The 24,276-nt window shown below is 53.3% G+C and overlaps 1 protein-coding gene across 1 annotated transcript in view; it reads left to right on the top strand.

Annotated features, from left to right (window-relative positions):
• The window catches only part of WNT4 (Wnt family member 4), a 28,785-nt gene extending 10,254 nt beyond the window's left edge, over nucleotides 1-18,531 (top strand). Inside the window, exons 2-5 of the mRNA XM_049878213.1 lie at nucleotides 4,799-5,034; nucleotides 14,630-14,761; nucleotides 14,884-15,026; nucleotides 16,105-18,531. Coding sequence (XP_049734170.1) covers nucleotides 4,799-5,034; nucleotides 14,630-14,761; nucleotides 14,884-15,026; nucleotides 16,105-16,572 — 979 coding nt within the window. The 3' untranslated portion in view covers nucleotides 16,573-18,531. The remainder of the gene's footprint in view (nucleotides 1-4,798; nucleotides 5,035-14,629; nucleotides 14,762-14,883; nucleotides 15,027-16,104) is intronic.
• Nucleotides 18,532-24,276: the final 5,745 nt, after the last annotated feature.

Below are 24,276 nucleotides of genomic sequence, written 5' to 3'. Positions count from 1 at the left end.
CTTCGGCAGCTGAAGGCGAAGGGCAGGAAGGGCTCCAGAGGCAGCCTTGTCTTCAGTCCTCAGCCCCTGCTGTCCCTATGCTGTGTGCTCTGCCAGGAGGCGAGCAGAGGGGACCAAGGCAGGACAAGCCCTCCATTCCTGCTGCAAGGAGGTATTGAACACCTCCTGCGGGCCACATCTGTGCTAGGCACTGAGGAGGCTGAGGGACAGACAGATATGACACAGGTGAAGTGGGCCCCTCTCAGCCATCAAACAGGGCAAGGCCACAGTGAAGCGATGAGAAGCAGACCAGGCTGGGCTTGCATCCCAGCTTTGCCACTCTCCAGCTGTGTGACTCTGAGTGAGCCACTTTGCCTCTCTCGGCTTCAGTTTGCTCACCTATAAAATTAGGTCAGGCACCCAAGCTGAAGCAGTGCACGCAAGGGTCTGTGATGCCTGGGATCCTACCTCCCTCCACCCTCTGTTCCCAACTCCAGCACCCAGCCCTTCGCAGGCAAGACCCTGGGATCAGGGAGAGCAGGCCGGGGATGGGGCTGTGCCTTATGTGGCGTGGAAGGGGATAGCTGTTGTGCCAGATGAAGACAGGGGCTGGGGGTGGTGGGCATTGATGCCAGGCATGGGGACAGGGAGGCTCCTCAGCAGAAGAGTTTTCTCAGTTTCTTGCTGGAAGCTGTCCCAGTGACTCATGGCCGTGGCAGCCCTGCACTCACCCCTAAATCCCTGCTACTGTCATTTCAGCCTAGCTCCCCTCATGGAGTTCTGAGCTGAGGGCAGAGGGGGTGGGCGGCTCACTCCTTGCTCAATGACGAGATTTCCATCTCTCAGCCTGGACCCCCACTCCAGTCTGTAGAAGGAGGACTGTCAACTCAGACAGCAGAAAAGGCCGAGGCTGGACAGGCCCACTAGTCTATTGTACCCGTGGGGAGACTGAGACCCAGAGTGCAGTGGGGACTTCCCCAAGGTCACACAGCCTGCTCCTCCCTGCCAGAAGAAGCCTCACCACTACCCCCATCACCAGAGGCCAGGGCTAGCACAGCCTGACCTGGCCACCTCGGCTGAACAGAGAGGGAGCAGAGGCTGGGATGAGGACAGGCCTGCTCTGTGCCCCAGTGTCAGAGGGAATAGGGCCCCACCCCCCTCCAAAAGGCCAAGTCTGAGTCCAAGCAGAGTAGGATCCAACTTCAGGTGCAACTCCTGTCCTGTCACTCAACCTACACCCCTGACCTCCCAAACATGGACCTGGCCCATCGCCAGTAGCTGGGCTCTTGGCGCCCCCTGCAGGCCAAGAACAGCAGGTGGGACTGGGTCCCTAGGAGACCCCTTCCCGCAGCTAGCCCAGGAAGGGGGAGTAACCAGGCAGGGCTGAGGAGCCAGGCCAGCCTCCTTCCCTTTCAGATGCACACTTCCCTGCCCCTCAGTCATCTTCCACCCTCATCTCCCCTCTGAAAGCTTCGGGCCACTTCAGGACACTGCCAGTCTCTGCCTCCTCTGGGCAGGGCCTGGTGAAGACAGAGAAGGCCCAGAAGACGAGGAGTACAGGGGAAGAGGGGAACTGGGCTGCCCCCCACCTCCCACTCACCCGTGCTGCCAGAAGAGGAGAGACCTTCACCATTACAAATCCCTACAGTGTGCCTGCTGAGAGCCAGATGTCCATTTCTCTCAGCTGCCCTCCGCGAGAGGAGCTGTTATCTCCACAGGCAGATGAGGAAAGACAGACTCAGACCAGCCCATGTCCAGGGGGGTGAGGAAGCATCTCAGGAGGCCTGTTCAGTGGTGAGGAGAGCAGTATCCCTGAATTAGGTCTCCCTCTTCGGGCTTAGCAGGAAATGTCACCAGCAGTTACCCAGAGCATCCCCCTAAATGCCCTCCAGGCCAGTGCCAGCTCAGCTGGGTGACCATACCTGGGAGAGTGTTAAAAACCGAGATGCCCACCAGGCCTCACCTGGTGTGGGGCCCAGGTACCTACATTTTCAACAAATCCCACAGATGCTTCTGATGCACCGTTGGATTTGAGAACCATTGCTCTGGTCCAACTCACATGCTTGACTGATCAAATCCTGCACACCTCAGGCAGCCCACCCTGGCCCTTAACCTTAGGGTGAACCACCCCAGCTCCCTACGACTTCTGCCCACCGGTCCCAATTCTAATCCTTGAGCTGCATATAAAAGACTACTGTCTCCATCGAAGGCTGTGAAGTCAGGCACGACCAGGTTCAAATCCTGGCTCCACCCCTTACCAGCTGTGTAACCTTGCACACAAAGCCAATTCCTTAGCCTGGCTGTGCCTCAGTTTCCTCCTCTGGAGTTTCATTGACTTGCTGAGAGGATTAAATAATACTGTAAGTGAAGTACCTAGGCTAAAACCAAACCAAACCCATTGCTGTCGAGTCAGTTGTGACTCATAGCTGAGTACCTAGGCTAGTCCTAGCTAAATTCCATAAAATTTAGCTGTCCTTATTACCACAGTCATAAATATGTCTCCTATTTTAATAACACTTTCCATGTACTTTTCCATTCGGTTGTCATTCATTCATTGCTTCATTCAGCAAACAAATTCGAGTTCCTGCCTCATGGCCTCAGGCCCTACATCAGTCCATCTTTCACCCACAGGATCCCTTTGGCCTCTGACAGTAGCCCCCTGACACAGGCAGAACCACTGCTATCTTCTCCATGCTACAGACAAGGAAACTGAGTCCCAGAAAGCCATTGCCTGCCTGAGGACTCAGACTCAGCCCCTCGGCTCTGCCTCTCCCATGGTCTTTTCTAGGATAAGAAATTTATGCAGCTTATCAGGTGCAAGGAAACCCTGGTGGCGTACTGGTTAAGTGCTACGGCTGCTAACCAAAGGGTCAGCAGTTCGAATCCGCCAGGCACTCCTTGGAAACTCTGTGGGGCAGATCTACTCCATCCTATAGGGTCGCTAGGAGTCGGAATCGACTCAACGGCACTGGGTTTGGTTGGTTTGGTTATCAGGTGCAACGTCATCCTTACCTCTCACCCCCAGAAGGCCCCCACCTTGGCAGCCCCAGTTTGCTGGAGAAGTCTCTGGGGGCCTGGTTCACTGCAGAGTCCAGGGTGGCAGGACACTCACTCTCCTTTGTCCCGAGCCCCTGACCTGGATGGCTGAGGCTGAAGGTAGAGTCAGGGCCTCAGCTTCCTCCTGGGAGGCCACAGGAAGGCCCTGTTCCCTCTCTGGGCCTCAGCACACTCACCTGTACAATGAGAGTTTGGGCCAGACCACTGCCAGGGAGCATTCCCTAAGTCTGTCGTTCTCTGCACTCTGCTTTCCTCCAAGAGCCTGGCAGCCCTGCCCAGAAGATGCTCAGACACCTCCCCAGTGGACACATGGGGAAGGAGGCAGGGGACGGAGAGAAGGCCACCCCTCAGCTCTCCTCCCACTGCCAGCTGCTGCTGCCTTTTGTTGGGCACCTTCGATGTGCTCTTGGCCCTGGCCCGGGACGATGGAGAAGGTAGAGGCAGTGCTTAGGACACGAGCCAAGGGGCCATCTGGACCTGGGCTCCAATCCAGGGCTGCCCTTACAAGCTGGGTGACCAGGACCCAGGCATGTCACCTCTCTGAAAAGCAGCTTATACTTAGTAGGTGCTCAGTTAATGAGGGATCGGCTTCCCTCGAGAGGGGAGCTGCTCCTCCCTCACAGAGCCTTCCCCAGCTCTGCTCCCATCCCAGTGAGCATTTTTGCAGCCTCGATCCAGGCCCTCTTACTTTCTGGCTGGCTCTCAAAGTGTATGTCACCAGATGAGCAGACCTTCCTGGGCCCCTCAACCCACCACCCAGGAGGACAGGCCATAGGAAGGCCCAAGGGGCTAGAAGGGGTTTGAAGCACGGCTCTAGCACTTGCTACCTGTGTTACCTTGGGCACATCACTCTCTTAGCCTTTATTTCAGAATCTATAGAACGGGCAGAATAATTATTACCTCACAAATTTGTGGGGAGGGTGCAACAGGGCAAAGTGCCTGCCGCAGTGTGTGGCACATAGTAGGTGTTCAATAAACAGTGTGCTCACTCCTGTCCTCCCCTGAAATTGAAGCATTTACAACCCCTTCCCTAGTCACAGAGCCTTCACATGGATTGTGACCCTCACAATTAACCCTATGAGGTGGGGCAAGCATCGTTGCCCCCACTTTAAGGCTAAAAAGCTCAAGAAGTGGAGGGTATAGCACGGCAAACCTTATCTTTAAAAGCCCCCCAGACACCCATGTCCTGTCCCCCCCTCTCAACCCCATAGCCCATCTTGGCCTTCATTATCCCAACTCTGAGGGCTGCAGCAATGACACTAGCCTGCATCTGGCCATCCTGGGATACAATTGGCAGTGAGGAACTTAGCCTCGCTGGCAGCCAGAAGGTAGACTAAGGTCACCAGGGTCCCCGTCTGGGGTGTGGGAAAACAGATACCCTAGGCAGACAGCAGCTCCAGCCCCCCAGGATGTGTAGGAGTCCATAGGTCAATGAGATACAGGATACCATCAGGAAGACAGACACTGGTGCGGAGGCCCCCGGGGTGAGGAAGGAGCCCATGGCTGGGGGTCCTGCTGCCTGCTCTGTCTGGAGACGGGCCGTCTTGTGGAAGACAGCACTCCTGCCCTGCTGGCCCCCCAGGCAGAAGGGCCTGTCACGGCATCCAGAAAGAAGTCAGCCACCAGGACCAGTTGCTGGGACCAGTCATTTCCAGACCCCAGGGCTGGGGTCTAGGCCTTGTCTAGGAATGGAAAGAGGAGGGGGCAGGGGCCCTGGGGCCGGCTGTGCATGGCGTTCCACCTCCTGCCGCCCTCTCCCCAGGTACTTGGCCAAGCTGTCATCGGTGGGGAGCATTTCGGAGGAGGAAACGTGCGAGAAGCTCAAGGGCCTAATCCAGAGGCAGGTGCAGATGTGCAAGCGGAACCTGGAGGTGATGGACTCAGTGCGCCGCGGTGCCCAGCTCGCCATTGAGGAGTGCCAGTACCAGTTCCGGAACCGGCGCTGGAACTGCTCCACGCTTGACTCCCTGCCAGTCTTTGGCAAGGTGGTAACGCAAGGTGAGGGAAGCCGTTGAGAGGTGGGGGGTCCTGGGGCTGGCCATGGTGCCAGGGGTTTGGGCCCTGGGCCGCCCAAAGAAACCACCACTTTGATGGGTGGGGAATACTATGATGGGGAACATAAACAATGCGGTCGTTGGACCCTGGGGTAGATGGACCCACGCGGGAGGTGAGTGGGGCAAGTGGGCTGGTGCTTGGGCCGCAGCACGTTAGTGTGCAATGTATTCAGTCCCAGCTTCACATTATAGAAGACACCAAGGCTTAGGTAGGAAAAAGACTTAGTTGCCCAGGCTTCCTCAGAGTTGATAGTAGCCCCAGAATGCAAAATGGGGCGCTCCAGATCCCGGTCAAGTGCTGTTTCTACCTTAGCATTCTGCTCACGTATTTGTGCATCTCATTCATTTGTGCATCTGACAAACCATACTGAGTAGCTCTGCGTGCCTGACCCTGAACACAGGGATCAACAGGACCCAGCTCCTATTCTCTCGGGCTCAGAGTCCCGGGGGGAGGCAGATAAGTGCATTACAACATAGTAGGGGTAGTTGCTTGCACATCTAGAGCACTACCTATGGACCAGACACCGTTTTAATAATATTAACTCATCTAGCCCTTTGGGATAGGCCCCCATATTGCAAATGAAGAAACTGAGGGACAGAGAGGTTAAGTAACTTGTCCAGGGTCACGGAGCTAGGAAGTGGCAGAGCCGGAACTTGAGCACAGACAACGCTGCAGAGTCTGTGCTCTTACCCATGATGGGAAAACGCTGTCATGGTGGGGGCACAGGAGCCTGGGGGAGCACAAAGGTGGACACCTCTCCTGGCCAGGTGGGGTGATCAGCAGAGGCTCTCTGGAGGAAGTAGGCGCTCAGCTAAGACCAGAAAGATGAGAAGGCATTAAGCCAAAGGAAGGTGGGCCAGGGCACAGAGAACATTCCATGAAACTAGAAGGCACTGCGGTTAAGAGCTCGGCTGCTAACCAAAAGGTCAGCAGTTCAAATCCACCAGCCGCTCCTTGGAAACTCTATGGGGCAATTCTACTCTGTCCTATATGGTTGCTATGAGTCGGAAGCGACTCAAAGGCAACGGGTTTTTTTGTTTTTGTTTTGTTTTTTGACTTTTCGGGAAGGCTCCTTGCCCTCAAGGGAGTGCTCTAAACCAGCTGCCGCTTTTTCTACTTTCTGAGCATGAAACTGACACTTCGGAGCCACCAACAGTCAGCAGGGCCCTCTGACTTGCTCAGGCTGCAGGAAGAGGATGCCTGCCTGAGCCAACCTTTGTCTTGGCACCTGTGGTCCTGGATGGCTAGGGCTGCTGGGCTGTGGCAAACCAAGTGGATGTTGTTGGAAACCAACTGTGATAGAAATTTGGAAGCCATTCTCCTAGGAGCTGGCAGGGCCAAAAAGGCATGATCATGCTTGGCATTGCTGAACATTGCTGCTCTGGAAAAGAGGTGGAGACCCAGTGAACGGCCTGGCGGTGGAGGATCTTCAGGGTGATGGTGCCCACTCCTGAGGGCCGGTGGCTGCCCGTTTGATGAGGCCCAGATACAAGCCTCAAGCAATGACCCCGAGCTCAGGACAACCCTTCACACACAGCAGGTGTTCAGTGAGTGTTCGGGATGAATTGATGGATAAGGCGCAGGGTTTCATAGACCAGACCCTTCCTCCCGTCCACGTCTTAGTCCACGCTAAGTCCTCTACCCCGAATGCCCACACCTCTTCTCAACCAGCTCAGCCATCCCCTCTTCACAAACCCTTCCCAGCTCCTGCAGGCAGGTGGTGGCTCCTTCCTTGGGGTTCCCGTGGCTGTTTGTTCTCGCTGGATTTTTTTTTTTTTTTTCCTTTCCTTTTTTTGGTAACTTTTTGTTTTGGTACAAAGTTTTGAAAAGAGTACAGAAATGTTGCAAAAATAGTACAAGAAATTCCTATATACTTTTTATCCAGGTTCAACAACTGTTTACATCTTAACCCATTTGCCTTATCGTTTGCTCTCTATGTATTTATACATATGCACATTTTTTCTAAGCCGTTTGCTTCACACTGTTTTATTATTTACATCTTTTGGACTGAACTGTGATACCTGTCTCTTCCCCCCTCTTCCCACTCCCCAGTCACTAAACCTTGAGGTCTTTGAAGGCCAAAGTGAGGTTTCTTGTACCTGTTTCCCCAGCACATGGCAGAGGCTGGTATGGAACAGTCAACGGATGTCATCTAATGACAGGAGACAGGTTGGGGCAAGGACTTGAAGGGGCACAGCTGCATGGGCCAGTGCTGGCCTGAATCCAGTAAGCATCCTCAAGACCCAGTAGAGAAGTGCTTGCCTTACTTGTGGCCACAGAAGCCAAGGAGGGGGCACCCAGGCCTGACTCAGCAAGTTTTGGAGATGTTGAGAATCCTACCAGTTCTGGCTAGAGCCTAAACCAGGCTAATGTCTGAGTGGCTAGGTCAAGCATCCAGTCCCCTCAGAGCTCAGTCAAGGTACCCTGACCCAGGCCAGCCCCACCAGGCACATGTCCATCGTGTTTGGAGTCTGAGCTCTCTGCCCTTTCACCCATCTCCCCATTTTTGTATTTTCTGGTTTTTTTCCCTGGTAAAATTCCTCTTGGAAAATTCTATATTTTCCACTGAACAAGAGGAAAAGGGAGTGCCAAGAGGAAAAATCCTGAGGCCTGAGGGCAAAGCACTGGCCTCAGGAAATGCAGGGGTTGATGAGGCAGGAGGACGGGAGCAGGGGCAAGTAAGACCTTGGGCAAGTGACTTCACTCCTTGGAGCCTCAGTGTCCTCACCTGTCCATGAGACCGGCACTAGTGCTTACCTCAGAGGGTTGTCACAAAGATCCAATGACCCTGACCTAAGAGGAGCCGTCAGTAATCAATGTTGCCATCCTCATCATCATGGGCTTCAGCCCGCCAGCTCATTCATACTCCTGAGCTATTGGTGTTAGGGAGTTTGGCTGAAGCCCACACACATGAGCAGCCTGGCTGGGGTCATGGCCTCAGGCTGTGGAAGAGGACACAGCCAACAGATCCCACCAACGATCCAGGCCATAGTTAGAGAAGAAAAAATAACCAACAGTTGCCATCCAGCTGACTCCAACTCATGTCGACCCTACATGTGTCAGAGTAGGACTGCACTCCATAGGGTTTTCAATGTCTATGAACATTTGGAAGTAGATTTCCAGGCCTTTCTGCTGGGGTGCCTCTGGGTGGATTCAAACTGCCAACCTTTCAGTTAATAGACGGACACTTAACCATGTGCATCACCCAGGCACTCCTTAGAGATTAAAGAGACATTTGTCGAGGACCTACTATGTGCTCCTGCATCAGACATCCTCACGACAACTCTGTGAGGTTGTAATGTTCCCATGGTACACCTGGGAAAGGAGGCTCAGCCAGCAGAGGGTGGTCACATGCCCAGACCCTGCATCTGCCACCTCCTGACTATGAGATCTTGGGCAAGTTCTATCCCCTCTCTAAGCCTCAGTGACCTCCTCCCTGTAAAATGGGGACAATCATAGGACCAACCTCCTAGATTTGGAGATGATGCAAATGAGGGGCTCCTTCACCCGCCCCGGGCTCGCAGGGGCAATGCCATGACTGCCAGCATTACCCAAGGTCTCAGCCTCCAACTCCATGCTCCCTGAGTTCCCTGTAGTGGAGGCTACTACCCATGCTCTTGGCCCACAGGGCCAAGACAGGAGATGAAGTAATGGTGAATGATAAGGACTCTGTGTGATTTGAGGCCAAACTCTGTGCTATAAGCTGAAAATTTGGTAGATTTGTGTCTGGAGTGGCTGGGAAAAGGGGAAGTGAGTACTTGACTGAGCAGGCATTAGGGCCACATGAGGGATTGCCTTTGTGTGTTTTGGTCACTGCCTGGCCCCAGTGCCTTGACCTGCTGAAAGGAGGTAATCGACAGATACTTGATGAATGAATGTAAAGGGTTTGAGGGTGGGAGGGAGAGGAGCAGGCAAAAGTGAAAGGTTGCAGTGAGCGGGCAGTGCTGGAGGGTCAGAGTGGGCTGCCCAGTGGGGACTGACAGAAGTAGGAAAGGTGAGAAAAACTCCTCCTGCTTTCCCCCATCTGTAGACAACAGTGGGCCTCCTCCTACCTCTATCATGTGACCTCGTTCAAGTCTCCCTCCGGAAAGACGAACTCAATGAGCTCGATGCCTCCTCAGGCTCTGACTGCTATGGTTGGGAGGCCATGTGTGCCCTGGCCTTGCAAAGTGAGGACTCAAACCCAGGCCCATCTTTGACTCCAGAGCCCAACCTCTCCACTCCCTGTGAACCTGACACCATCTAGGACACCTTACTGACTTGGCACCAGGCTAGATTTCAGAAGTAAATGCTTTTCAGTCCTGGGCTGCAACCCACTAAAACCTGTGTTCTTACCTTTGTCATCAACCTTGTCATCAAGTCAGACCCAGTTTGGGTGAGAACATTCTTCGGTGCCATCAGATAAGTCACAGGAGGCCTGAGGGAAGGGAGCACCCCAGACACGCTCCTGAACTGGGAGCTCACTGAGGACAGGATTCACTTCAGTACACCTAGTGCGTGGGGCCTTGCTCAGAGCAGACGATCAGCAAAAAGCGAGCAAAAGATGCTGCTGAGGAAGCCGAAAGGTCAATGCAAACACGTGGTCAACTCAAAGACCTTCAAAGTGTCCTTCCCCAACTGATCTCTGTTAGCAAATGAATAAAAGGGCATTAACCACCACCAACAACAATCACAATAGCTACTATGTATCGAGTGCCTACTATGTGTTAAGCACTGGACTATAAGCACTTTCCATATTTTATGTCATTAAATCTTCACAATCACCGCTGAGTAGGTACTCATACTGACACCATGTTATAGACAGGAAAACTGAAATCACACCTCTAAGAAGTGGCAGAGCCAGGACTAGAACTCAAGCCTGCCTGGCTGAGCACCCATGCTCTCTCCCAGTGCTCAACTGCCTCCAAGTAGCTGTGAAGGGCCTGGCCTGCCAGCCCTGTGGGGGTTCCAGAGGAGACGTATGAGGGACAGTCTGGCCCCAGGAGCTTCCAGTCTGGGTGAAGAGGCCAAACACACCAGAAAATCGGAAGATAAAATAGCCTGCAGGCTGGTACAAATCACATGGGGCAGGCATGCCCTCAAGAGCACCTGGGGTCCTGGGAAGCATGTGAGGGTGCAAGCAAAATGCAGAGAAGAGCTAGAGTCTGGCCTGCAGGCCAGCATTACCAGTCCCGCATCAGAGGTGGGGAAATGAGGTTCAGAGAGGAAGGCCTCACTGCTAAGAAGAATCTAACACAGCTTTGTCTGACTCCAAAGCCTTTGCTCTTTACTTAAATCCAATGAGGCTTCTTGGAGGTGGTTTCAGAATAAGGTGAGCCTTTGTAGATGAGAGAGGGACAAAGGGAACCAGAAAAGCGGTCTCGGGGCAAGGATGGAAAGAGGGCAGGGGATAAGGTCTTTCTCTGAGCCGTGTGCCTGTCCTGCCCTACCTCCCTCAGACATGAGCTGGGTCTGCTCTGGAACAACTTCAGTTGTGCCTGTTCCGTCACTTCCACCAGGACACTTGCCTTGGTGCCCAGGGGATCACCATGCCCATGGCTTCCTTGCCAGCCCAACTCAGCCTCAGCCTGTTCTCCCCCAAACACTCCTTCCCATTCAATGTCCTTTGTTCCAATATCTGGGAGAGACAGAAGAGCATGAGTCTTGAGTCAGACAGGCCTGGGATCCAATTCCTGCTTGGCCACTTACTGGCTGAGAGTACCTTGGGCAAGCCACTGAACCTCATTTTCCTCCTCTGGAGAGCAGAGCTGGAGGAAGTGGGTTGCCAGTTGTCATGTGCCTTAGACACATATGGAAAGGCCCTGGCACACAGTGGCCCTCAGAAAGGGTAGCCATCATTGGATCCACAGGACAGCGCTGAATTTCCAGTCTCAGGCAGTCTTGCATCTCAAAAAAGATAGCATAGAAGCCAGGCCCAGTGTACATGCAAGATTCGGACCCACGGAGCCAGGGAAGGAATGTGATCTGGGAAGAGCAAACAGCAGGAAGAAAGAGTTGGGTGTGGGATAGGGTGAGTGGCTTTATGGAAAAGAACAAACTTCATCAGCACCTTAGAGAATTCTGCCTTACTTGGGCCCAGTTCACTGTCCCAGGAAAGGATAAAGCGAGGACTGCCTTCTTCCTGTGGCTGGGACATCAAACCCCCTCACCAGGAGCAGTTATCCACCACCTCGATGTGGAGCCCCACTGCAACATTCCCAGACTCACCACAACTCTGTCTCCTCAGCCTCAGGGGACAGCAGGCCCTGCCAGGGTCCTCCACTAGCAAGCAAGGCTCCATCCAGCCTGAGCTCCTGGACACCAGGCAGAGGTGGGAGCTGCGAGCGGCCACAGCACTGGAATCAAAGGGCTGGGACCAGGGCTGGTTAAAGAAGGCTGCAGAAGCCTCTGGCATCAGTTTTAGAGGCAAGATGGCTTAACCACATTCTCTAGGCCTTCTGGAGCCTCCTGTGCTGAACACAGAGGCCAACTGCTCACCATCCCTGGTAAAGAACCCACAAAAGGAACTGGGCTTATCCTACAGCCCATGGGATTCAGGGTAGACTTAAAGAAGCCCTTCTCAACTTAACACATGGGAGGTAGAAAGAGACGGGCTGCTTGTATACTCCCTGGAGGCTCAGGGCCTCCATGAAGCAGGATAATGAGGTTGAAAGCTCTGGAGCCAGACTGCCGGAATTCAAGTTCTGGGTATTTTGGACAACCAGTGTCTAGGTTTCCTCATCTGTAAAATGAGGACTAAAAGCATCTACTTCATAGGGTTGTCGTAAAGAGTATACAAATTAATATATGTAAGGTGCTAGCCCAACATATTATCGTAAGCTCTCAGAAACCCTGGTGGTGTAGTGGTTAAGAGCTACAGCTGCTAACCAAAAGGTCAGCAGTTCCAATCCACCAGGCACTCCCTGGAAACTCTATGGGGCAGTTCTCCTCTGTCCTGTAGGGTTGCTATGAGTCGGAATCCACTTGACAGCAACAGATTTGACTTTTGTATCTCTCAGCTTTAGCTCTTATTATGATCTTCTTCCAGAATCTCTTCCTTCAGGCCCACTCCCATGCTGAGAAAGCCATGGTGTCTTTACTCCTGAGGTCGGGGCAAGGAGGTCCAAGAGTCCTAGCGGATGGATGTTGGCTTGGGGAAAGAGGCAGAAGTCTCCCTGAGCAACCTGACGGGGGCCCTGCACCCCAGGAGCTACTAGTACTTAGGGGAGGAAGTCAGCCCAGAGCTAGGGGTGCACGTGGGGCTGCCAAAGAGCCACAAGAAGCAGAGGAGAGAGGACCACACGAGGTCAAGAGCTAGAACTACCCCCTAGGTCCCATCAGCCCAATCTCCTGATTTGACTTCCCTTCCCCCTTTGTCTTTGGGGCAAAGATGTGTGCTGGTTCAGGCCTGGAAATACCAGAAATACCAGAAACTGAAGTCGTCTGTCTTTGGGCGGCCACAGCACAAAACCAACCAACATGATCCTGCTATTAACCTCAATTAACTTGGAGAAGATTCTGTCTCAAGCTGTCAAGGCCCCATTGCTCCAGCCAAGCCCCCAGTGCTGGCCCAGAGTGGCCAGGCGAGGGCAAAGAGTGAGCAGTGGAGAGGGGATGGTGGGCGGTATCCCCAGCTTAAGGCCCGAACCAAGAACTGGGTGTCCTGAGTCGCTGAGGACTGAGCTGCCTCCCACCCTAGTGCCGGCTTCTGCTGCCTCTGTCCACAGACGCAGGGACAGAGGAGGTGATTGTTTAGTCTGACCACGATGACTGCTCCCTGGGGCAGCCGAGAGCACAGGCCTGGGTGTCGCAGAGGTAATTGCCAACCACAGGGCCAAAACCTGCCCCCTCCACTCCTGTGAACATAGGCAGTCCAGCAAGAGACAGAAGGACAGTCACGGTACACAGAGGCCTTCACAGGGCCCAGGAGGGGAGCAGGGTTGTCTGGTCGCACACCCAGCCAGCCATGTGCACATGCTCTGCACATTCTTCCCCAGCCCCACCCCCAGAAAGAGTCTCTAGAGCCGCTACACCCCCCATACACACCCGGAGGCACAGTTCTAAACAGCACAGTTCCTAGGAGGATAAAAACACCCATTCAGGCAGGGGACGAGGGCAGGCACCAAAATAGAATCTCTGAGCAGTCATGGGCGGAAGGGAAAGAGCAGGCAGCACAGGCAGACAGATCTGTGTTTGAGTCCCGGCTCCCTCACTTCCTGAGCCTTCATTCCATCATCTGTAAAATGGAGGTAGATAAAGCCCTGGTGGTGGAGGGCTTGTGCGTAACAGACACCTAGTAACCCGCAGTCGTCGTGGTAAGTAGGAGGAGCCAGTGTTACTATGATTTACTTTTGCGCGCACCTGTGTGTGCAGTAGATAGATATGTAACAAAACATTTGCCATTTCAACATTTTTTACATGTACAATTCAGTGACATTATGAGTTATTCTTCAAGTCATAAGGAAACTGTCATGGATTGAATCGTGCCTCCCCAGCCACCCCCAAATAATATCTGTCAACTTGGCTAGGCCGTGATTCCTACTATTGTGTGAACTGTCCACCATTTTGTCATCTTATATGATTTTCCTGTGTTGTAAATCCTATATGATGTGATGAGATGGAATTAACAGCAGTTATGTTAATGAGGCAGGACTCAATCTACAAGATTAGGTTGGATCTTAAGCCGAATATCTTTTGAGATAAAAAAAGAGAAAAGCAAGCAGAGACATGGGGACCTCATACCACCAAGAAAGCAGTGCCAGGAGCAGAGTACATCCTTTAGACCTGAGGCTCCTACGCAGAGAAACTCCTAGAGCAGGGGAAGATTGATGACAAGGACCTTCCTCCAGAGCCCACAGAGAGAGAAAGCCTTCCCCTGGAGCTGACGCCCTGAATTCGGACTTCTAGCCTACTAGAGAAACTTACGACATACTCAGAAACAGGCCCAGCCTCAGGAGGAAGGGTAGGGGCAGGAACAGAGGGCCAGGGGACCCCACTCAGAGCACAGTGGGGCCAGCTGGGAAACAGAGAAAAAGAAAACAGGTTTTAGAGGAAGCTAGCCCTGGATTTATAGTCCAGCAGTGCTGTTTTCATAGCCCTGTCATCTCAGGTAAGTAAATTCACCTCTCCAGGCTGTTGTCTCCTGTAAAATGATGTTAACATCACTAATCTTCTGGAGGGCTTGTGGGAACAGTATCCCACGGTGGCTACGAACACAAGCTCTGAAGCCAGACTGCCTGCTGGCTGAACCACGGGCTGCGTGACCGCAGACAAGTTGCCTAACCTCTAACAGTAGTTAGCTCATGGAGTGATTATGAGGATTAAAAGATCAGAACATATGAAGAACTCAGAGCAGTGCTGGCGTACAGTAAGTGCACATTCAGCTACAGGCATAAGAACAAGTGCCAGCACAGTGCTTGGCACACGTGAGTTCCACCTGCCTTGCCCACCATGGGCTTCCATCATTCACGAGGCCCCAGGTACCCCTTCCCCACCTGAAAAGGAGGGTGCAAGGGGGTAGCACCAAGACCTAGCCCTGTCCTCCCTTTGCCTCCCCCAGGGACACGGGAGGCGGCCTTCGTGTACGCCATCTCTTCAGCAGGTGTGGCCTTTGCGGTGACACGGGCGTGCAGCAGTGGCGAGCTAGAAAAGTGCGGCTGTGACCGGACAGTGCACGGGGTCAGCCCACAGGGTAAGTGCAGGATGCAGGCTGGGGCTGCACCCTCACGTCTGCCCTTCCACTACCCAGAGTGGAAGGGCAGGGTCCTGGCCCTCACCCACCTGTGGCCCTCTCTATGCCCCACTGTGCCCCAGGCTTCCAGTGGTCAGGATGCTCGGACAACATCGCCTATGGCGTGGCCTTCTCACAATCATTTGTGGACGTGCGGGAGAGAAGCAAGGGAGCCTCGTCCAGCCGGGCCCTCATGAACCTCCACAACAATGAGGCCGGCAGGAAGGTAGTGTGGAACCCACTGCCCATCACCACTAGGGGAGGGATGGGCATGGGGAAGGCCCCACAGCACTCCCCCACTCATACAGCCACTCGGAGAACATGTGCTAAGCTTCTACCCAGCACCAGGCACCTCCTATAAGCCAGGAACTGAGCTGTGTGATGGGCACATTGGGACCAAGTCCCAGAACCTGTGGGCAAGAAGGCCCCAGGCTAGCAGGTGCGGGAAGTAGACAGGTGAGTAGGTGTCACAGAACAGTGTAAACAGCCCCCAGCACAGCGGACATGCCCCCACCCACACATATGTACGTGTGTGTGCCCATTCCTCTGTCATACACACACCCCCAGGTAAGGAGTAGGGCCAGGATATGAACACTTCAGTGTCACAGTAAAAGTCACGTGCTTAACTATGATACCATTTGCCTTCTCAATACCTCCTTTCAAGGTTCCTGTGAAGATTAAATGCTGCAGTGTTCTTCCTCCTCATACCATTTGTCACTCACTGTTTCACATGACACTGCCCTTAAGTGTCTCTCCTCCATCAACTCTGAGTACCCCAAGGACAGATAATTATCTTGTCCATCTGTTCCCAACACTACTTATGGCCCCACCACAGCATATAAAAAAGAAAAAACCCATTGCTGTTGTGTCAATTCCAACTCATGGCGACCCTAAAAGACACAGTAAAACTGTCCCATAAGGTTTCCAAGGAGCGGCTGGTGGGTTCGAGCTGCCAACCTTTTGGTTAGCAGCCGAGCTCTTAACCACTAGGTGCTTAATGCAAAGGGGAGTCCCTGGGTAGTGTAAACAGTTAACAAGCTCAGCTGCTAACTGAAAGGCTAGAGGTTTGAGTCCACCAAAAGGTACCCTGGAAGGAAGGCTTGGCAATCCGCTTGTGAAAAATTAGTCATGAAAACCCTATGGTAGCAGTGTTACACTGCCACAAATGGGGTCACCATCAGTCGAAACTGGTGGTGGTGGTGATGCAGAGAAAGCATGACAGTAGACTTCCAATCTGCAGGGTAAGTGTCCCCACGGCTCCCTCTCCAGCCTCCACTGACCTCTTCTCTGCCCCTCCCCCACAGGCTATCTTGTCACACATGCGGGTAGAGTGCAAGTGCCATGGGGTGTCAGGCTCCTGTGAGGTAAAGACGTGTTGGCGGGCCGTGCCGCCCTTCCGCCAGGTGGGCCATGCACTGAAGGAGAAGTTTGATGGCGCCACTGAGGTGGAGCCACGTCGTGTGGGCTCCTCCAGGGCACTGGTGCCGCGCAACGCACAGTTCAAGCCACATACAGATGAGGACCTGGTGTACTTGGAGCCCAGCCCAGACTTCTGTGAGCAAGACATACGCAGCGGCGTGCTGGGCACAAGAGGCCGCACGTGCAACAAGACATCCAAGGCCATCGACGGCTGTGAGCTGCTGTGCTGTGGCCGCGGCTTCCACACAGCCCAGGTGGAGCTGGCTGAACGCTGCAGCTGCAAATTCCACTGGTGCTGCTTCGTCAAGTGCCGGCAGTGCCAGCGGCTCGTAGAGTTGCACACGTGCCGATGACTGCCTGCCCGGCCACAAGCCCAGCAACCACCTAGTGGCCCGGGGAAGGCCGATAATTTAAAGTCACCCACCACCTACCCCAAAAGATACTGGTTTTATTTTTTGTTTTGGTTTGGTTTTTGGGTCCTCATGTTATTTATTGCCGAAACCAGGCAGGCGACCCCAAGGTCAAACAGGGTCTCTCTGAAGCCTAGGCCTTTGTGGCTGCCACTGACCAAAGGGACCTTGCTCATGCCTCTGGCTGTCACATGGGCTGCTACTGACCACTCCCTTATCTGTGCCCATTTTTCTACTTGCAGACTTAAGGTGGGTAACAAGGAGTTTTAGAGCCACATGGCTACTGGCCCTGCTATCTAGGAAGGGGAGGTGGCCCTGTGGCAGGGAAAAATCATTGCCATCATGACGGAAGTTACACGACCACAACTACCACCACCACCAACCCCCAGGAAAAAAAGAGTTTACAACTCTCCACCCACACACATAGGAGCCTTGGGAAGGGGGCTCCGACTGGAGGGCAAGGGCAAGGGCAAGACAGCAACAGGAGCCACACCGTCTGAGCCGGAGCCCGCGTGGCTCCTAAGGGTAGGACAGGCTCTGAGGGATGAGGTGCACCGCTAGAAGGCTGGCAAAATGAGCTGCTGAGCCCTCTCCCCCCGCCACCTCCTGGACCTCCAAACCTCTGAAGTCCCAGGTTCCATGAGTAGTCCCCAAGACACAGCACCAGCAGCCTGGGCCTGACCCCGTGTCCCAGCCAAACCCTCAGGTGCCTGGCCCAGACTTCAGCGAGTGGGACACGTGCAGAGCAAGACCTGGCCCTTGACGTGGTCACTTCCCAGTTGGGCTTCCAACCACCAGAGGAGCTCACTGTCAGAGAGGCTCCCGCTCAGCCCCCAGCCCAGCCTCCAAGCTGCTACCACAGTAGGGCTCTAGGCTCCAGTATTCAGTGTCTGAATTCAAAGTCCAGATTCAGAATATGGCTCCAGCCTGCAAAAACTCCTCCAGGCCTTGTGGTTTGTGCCTCCTGGTATTGGCTCCTTCAAGAAGAGAGGGTCAGCACCCTTGGCCCCCAGCCAAGCTCTCTGCTCAATGTCCATCCAGAAAAGAGGTCGAAACCAAGTGAGATGCTGGAGCCGAATGTGGGGATAATCTTGGGGCAGGCCGGCTCTCATGTGTATGAAAGCTGAGCTGCCCAAGTATCCCCACAGCTGCCCGGCTGGGCCCACTGTTCCTCTGTGGAGCTCAGTTCAGCTGGCTCTCAGCACCAGGGAAAACACTATCCCTCATTGGCAGAAGCCAGACCCAAAAGATGCAGTGGGGACTCCTTTCCCCAGAAAATAGGGCTAAGCCACTCCCCTCCACCCCCAGGTCTTTTCCCCAGAGCTAAGGAAGGAGTGAGTCCAGGCTGGTGTAGTGGTGGTGGGAGGGGTCTGTGCCTGTTCACAGGCTTCACCTTGCTGCCTGCCTGGGGGCTGCTCAAAGCTCACCCTCCTGGGGTTCTGAAGCCTTACGACCCAGGAGAATTGGACCAGATTCTGGGCACCTCTGCCTAGCACTAGCCCTACCACCATCACTACCACTACCACTTCCCCCAAAGGCCAAAGGGATCTACAGCCCCAGGAAAATGGAGCTTCCTTTGACACAGGCAGCTCCAAGCTGTCCCAATAAAGGAGAAGAGGAACCAGCACAGGTCCCAGACATAGTCCACCCATTCTTGATCCCACAGGGGCCTGGAAGCTGGCCAGAGGGTCCCTGTCCTGTCTGAAACCCTCTCTACTAGTCTTGTCCCAAGGCAATGGTCATGCCCTCTGAGGCCTAGGGCTAGATAAGCCCCAGCTCTGGATGCTGCTACCCATCTCTGCTGTCCCCACCCCCATCGTCCAGTTTTTATACTAGGCTCCTTGCCATTGTGACATCCCCACGACATAGTCTGATGCACGATAAAAAGATTATTTCTTTATCTCGCACTTGTGGCAGTGACTTTTTTTGTAGAAGAGGGAAGAGAAACTTGGAGAAAAACAGGGGAAAAGCAGGTTCACAGTAGCAAGTTGTAGATGTGGTGACCCCCATTTCTTCTGAATAACTAACTGGTTTAAGGGCAAGGAAAGGACCCACCAGCACACCATCTGAAATTCCACCAGTAACACACAGGGGCTAGATCTGCATCTCGCTGAGCCATGACCAGTTATTTAAACCTTGGCCGGAACGAGCTGATCAGAACCTTTCTTGAGCGTTGCTGTGGTGAAGAGGGTCTGGGTACTGATAGAAGAGGTAGGGGACAATGGAAAAAACTTAGTTCCTGCCCAGGCATACAGGAACCCAAGGTCTGTGGCTGGAAATAAACCCCAGGGATTCGAGCCCAGTCAGGATAGGGAGTGTGGGTAGAGTAACTTCATATAACTCCAGTCAAAAGTCACAGCCAAGGGGGGACCCTGCGGCCGGGGTGACCCAAGGTGGCTTCCAGGAACCTCCAGCCTAGGTGGGCAAAGTGCTCATCCTTACCAAGGGAGGCCATAGCCTGCGCCCATCACCCACCCTGTATCCCTTCCACCTCACTACAGTAAATCTGGACCAGTCTGGGAACAGCTGGTCACATGAAGTCCAGCAGACTGCTATGTGCTTCCCTTTCCAGAAGTTGAGTGGGGGTAAAGAGGGCTGAAGGAAAGTGCTTTCAGGATGGCAGGGGACACACATGAGTTTGTGAAAAAACTGGGGGAGGGGTAGAAAGAATATCACACAGGAGGAGGAGCCAGGACAAAGGGAATGGGTCTAGAGTACAGGTAGACGGAAAAAGACACACCATCCTCAAGTGAAGATGTCAAAGGCAAAGAGACGGGGACCGGTGATGTAGAAAGTCCAAGATGGCAACAAAATGGTAAAGTTGTCCATGCCCAGTCGTTTTCTAGAACTGTGAAAGGAGTCAGGCTTTGAATCTCAGTGCTGCCACTTCCTTGATGTAAGTGGACCTTGGCAACTCATTTCCCATCTCTGGGACTCATTTTCTTCATCTGTAATATGGAATTGCCCCCCCCCGCCCCCCGTTTCAAAAGGGGCTAAATAATAATTGATCCTATTTGGGGGGGGATGTTAAGTAAGGTAACGTATGCAAAGCTCAATAAATGGCAGCTATTATAAATATTATAATTATTATAATTATTCCCTTTTCAGGAATTCAGGATGCAGTTAAAGTAGCTAAAAAGATGCCAGAAAAGGCAGGGGGAAGGGGGGGAGAGGGTTTAGAACATGAAGAGCCTTTAGAACACCAAAGGCAGGTGCCCCCAGACTGTGATTCCACTTTGGACTCATCTCCAAGAACAAAGGTAGGCAAATCTCTCAGGGCAGAGATCTCCAAACAAGAGAACGGAGACTCAAGGTGGGAGGGGTGCATGAAGATATCTAGGCAGCAGTAAGCAAGGCTATGGCAAGGCAGCCCCTAGGCACCAGCTATAGAGGCTAAACCAAGGTCCCAATGTAGGTGAGAAGCATGGACCAAGGAGGGAATGTCAGAGCAACAGGAAGAGTATGTAGCAAGGCCCAGACGGCTCAGCCTGTGACGATAGGAGGAGCCCACAGACAGGCAGATTAGGGGGCATTCAAGGCTCCTAGAGTGGGCAGTTACACAGGAAGACTCTATCCTTGGCAGCTGCCCTGAGCTCAGGCCTGAAGAGCTCTTGGGAAGCAGTGGAACACAGTGATCAAGTGGCCCTCCTCACAGCCTCTTCCTGAGAGCAGGCATCCTGGGAAGTCTGGGGAACACCACAGGCAGGGTTTGGGGTCAACCACAGGCCTAGGAAGGGCCAGAGAACACCAAAGACAGAAGGGAAAGCATGGGGTGCTGAGAAATAGAGTGAGGAAAAGGCAGAGGGTGGGAGGACAGACACAGAGGAACAGAGAGGGAGACAGACGAGAAGAGAGGCTGAGAAACCATGGGGTAGTTACTAGGTAGAGGACATCTGGGCAGAGGTACCTAGCAACCTCCTAGTAAGAGGAGAAAGTGCTGAGCTTCAAGAGAAGGTGTGAGGTAAGTGGAGCTGATTCAGGAAGGGAGACTCTCAGGGATGTGGGGGAGGGGCATGGGGAGTCTGGCCTGGCCTGGCCCATGCGATGACTTCATAGGCATCTCCCCCACTTTTTCCTGAGCCGCCAGCCCTGGTGACCCCCTGCCCGCATCTCAAGGCTCTAGGCCAAGCAAGCACTGACAGGGGAGAAAAGGGGCCCTTCTGGGCCAGGCCCCCAAGCCTGGCATTGAGCCTGCTGAGGGAGGAGGGGACTAAGAGCCCAGCCCTTGTCAGCATCCCAGCCGGCACTTCGAAGGCAATTAGCAGCCCAGCTGAGCTAATCCCCCGCCTGGCAAGGCCAACACAAACAGGCCCAGGCCGGGTGCACACTCGCCTCCCTGTTTGCTGAGGGGCCCGGTGGTCCGCCAAGAACAACACCAATAACCCAGGGCCTTCGCTAGGTTAAGAGGAGGACCGGGGCCTGCTGAAGAGCGGACAGTGCCTGACAGAGCATACTCTGGCCAGGTGCCCTAGCTGCCCCAGAAAGGCAGCCACTGTTCCCAAGCCTTGGGCCAGCATGGAAGAGGAAACTGGACACAAGGAACCATGTATTCTCAATCAGCACACACCCCCATCCCACCCAAGCCACCTGTGAGGGAGAAGGCCCAACTCACCTTGGCCAGGCCAACAACTGAAACCAAGAGGAGCTGTACCCTCTGCTCAGGACCCAAGGAATGCAGGCTCCACGCTGAGGAAGGAAGCCCAGAGGCAATTCCTACCTGAACCCTGCCCTCAAGGAGCTCATAGTCTAGTGAGGGAAGAGACCTGTGCTTGACCTTGGGGCAGAACCAAGCCTTAGCCCCAAGCAGCAAGCCCCAGACTTTGAAAGGCTGGTGTAGGACCCCCCAAAACAGAGAAGGTAGAGAGGACCCCAGGGGGAGAAACAAACTGAGACCCACAAGTTGACAAGTTGGGAAAATGGTATCCAGGGAGGCAGAAGGGGACCAGGACAAGCTTTGCCAATGACTAGTCCTGGACCAGGGAGTGGCTCCTCTGGGCTTAATTAGCTCAAGTCAGCAACAACTGGGAGAGCACAGACCCCAGATGAGGCTAACCTAATGCTACTCCCCACCCCTCCCCTTCTTGATTCCATCTTCACCTACCTAGGTACCCCTTTCTCCTTACCCTCCAAGTCCTCAAAGACCCCTTGCCAGGGCTAAAGGTAAAAATGAAGCTTCCTTGGAGCTTCTCTTGGGAAAGCAACAGACACAGCCTCCTCTGGGAAGCCTTCTCAATGCCCCCACAGCACATCACTATCATCAACACAACACTACCACCATTCACAGAGCACCTATTGGCTGTGGATCAGACCATTAAACCACCACTCTACCAGCATTATCCCATGTCACGGTCACATGCAAAGAACTGACCGTAAATATTTCTCCCTAAGCTGAGGTAGGTATGTGGTTTGTCCCTACTTTATAGATAAGGAGACTCAGGCCCAGAGAAGCTAAGAGACTTGCCTAGGGTCAAATCCCAGGTCTTCGGGTATCACAAGTCACCAGCCTGTTTCCTTTACCCCACTATTGTCCCTGCTCTTTGATGCTTCCTGGGCAAAGCACCTCAGAACCTTGAGGCCACCCCTGCCACTCGTCCACACAAAGCAGTCCTATCTGTCTCTGGCTGGGCTAAGCTAAAGTCTATCACTCTGATGGAGGCCTTACATTGCTCTGTTGGGGACCTATATATCACTCTGCAGGCACAGCTTCCTCTCTAGAGGGGCGGTGAGGAAGGCTGGAGTCCCACCACTGGGGCTGGCTGGAGTGGCACAAGACTTGAGACCCAGCCCTGAGCCCACCAGACACGCTGTTAAGTTCCTGCCCACAGTAGGAAGAGGCGGACAATCTATGGTCCGAACCCTGTGGGCTGCTCCCACATCTGGCTCTAGACATCTATCCTGGACCAAGGTGTAGACGAGTCCTTTTCCTCTTCAGTTCAGCCGAGAGGTAAATACTTTCCAAAAAGATCTTTTACCAGGAAACTGAAGGAAGCTCAACAGATCCTAAGTACACAGAAACAAGAAGATCTGAAGCAGGACTTTAACAAGCACCTAACCAGAGCCCTATAGAGACTGCTTCTCCCTTTCCTCTTCATGAAACCTCTTTCTATGCATCAGAAGACCTGGGTTCTCGTTCCAGCTCCACTGCTGATGATCTATGGAATCTGAGGCAAGTTAGTAAACCTCCAAATCCCATCTGTGAACAGAAATGAAAATAACCAGCAGAGCCACAACTGGACCCAGACGTAATTCCAAAGCCTCCATACCTATGGCTATTGCAGGACCAGTGCAGCAGTGAATGGGGAAGTGCTCTGAGGACTGTGGAGAGCTGTAAGGGATGCTGATGGCAGTCTTCTTTAAGAAAGAGGGAATGTGGGAGACAGTACTGTAGGTTCAGAATGGCTCCTGGTCCCGTCGGGTTTAGATGGCACTAGAATTTGCTGGGTGTCTTTTCTCCTTGGAGTCTTTCCATTCCTCCTCCTTTATCCTTCCAGCACCTCCTGCAGCCTGGGCCTCCTCCCCCACCTTCTTGGGCAGAGGTTAGAAGCTTCAGGAATAGCTAATGGTTATCACAGGCAGGACAGGGTAAGTTGCTGCCCCTCTGATTCTTCATGGAGCCAGAGTGGATCCAGAGAGGTGACCAAGAGGATGCAGGGCTGCTGCTATGAATTCAGACCGCTTCAGTCTGGGAAGACGGAGGCTGAGAGAGGGGCAGCTCAATCACTCAAATCAGAAGGGGATGAGGAGGGGAGGTTTAGACTTGCTCTTCAAAAGATCAGTCATGATGTGATAAAGTCTGACAGCTTAAGGCACGCACATCTGGGTTTGAACCCCTTCTAGGCCCCTCCCTAGCTGGGTGACCTCAGATAAGCTAAGCCCTGTCTCAGTTTCCCCATCTATACCCCTTCAAAGGGCTGCTGAGAGAACTGAACCATAACATGAAGCCCTGGTGGCACAGTGGTTAAGAGCTTGCCTGCTAACCAAAAGATCAGCAGTTCGAATTCACTAGCCACTCCTTAGAAACCTTAGGAGGCAGTTCTGCTCTTTCCTATAGGGTCTCTATGAGTCGGAATTGACTAGTCCGCAACAAGTTTGGTTTTTTTTTTTGTTTTTTTTTTTTTTTGCTGCTGTCGTTGAAGTGTATGCAGGTAGGTTAACAGTTCTCCTTCCCATTCCCTTCACTTCTGCTCGGGAACACCCATTCTCACCTTCCCACCTGGCCAGATGTTTGACAGCAGCACTCCACACACACGCCCCAGTCCTCTCCTCTCAGAAACCTGGGCACATTCAATGTGGTATATGATGCCTGGTACCCCAGCTGCCAGCTGCCATTTTCAACCACACAGCAGCTTCAGTTTGCTGGGAAGACCCAGTACAGTGAGGGAAAGGCAGGTTAATCCCCTCCAATACACCCTCAAGGGTCAGAGCTCAGTAGAGCTTACTCAGCAGAGGTATAAGTTCATTAGCGAGAAAGAGCTTCTCAATCTCTAACCCACGCCCCTGACTTTGAGACAAAACCCCTGCCTTCTGTTAATTCTGACATTTCAAAGTAAATCCTGTGACTAAAAACAACCAAAGCTACGGTGACTTCAAAGTAAGTATTTTCAAATTATACACACCTCTTGCCTACTGGCTATTCTGATACTTCCC

This window comes from Elephas maximus, chromosome 3 (genome assembly GCF_024166365.1).
Source record: "Elephas maximus indicus isolate mEleMax1 chromosome 3, mEleMax1 primary haplotype, whole genome shotgun sequence".
NCBI classification, from domain to species: Eukaryota; Metazoa; Chordata; class Mammalia; order Proboscidea; family Elephantidae; genus Elephas; species Elephas maximus.
This window is presented reverse-complemented; position numbering and strand designations above follow the sequence as displayed.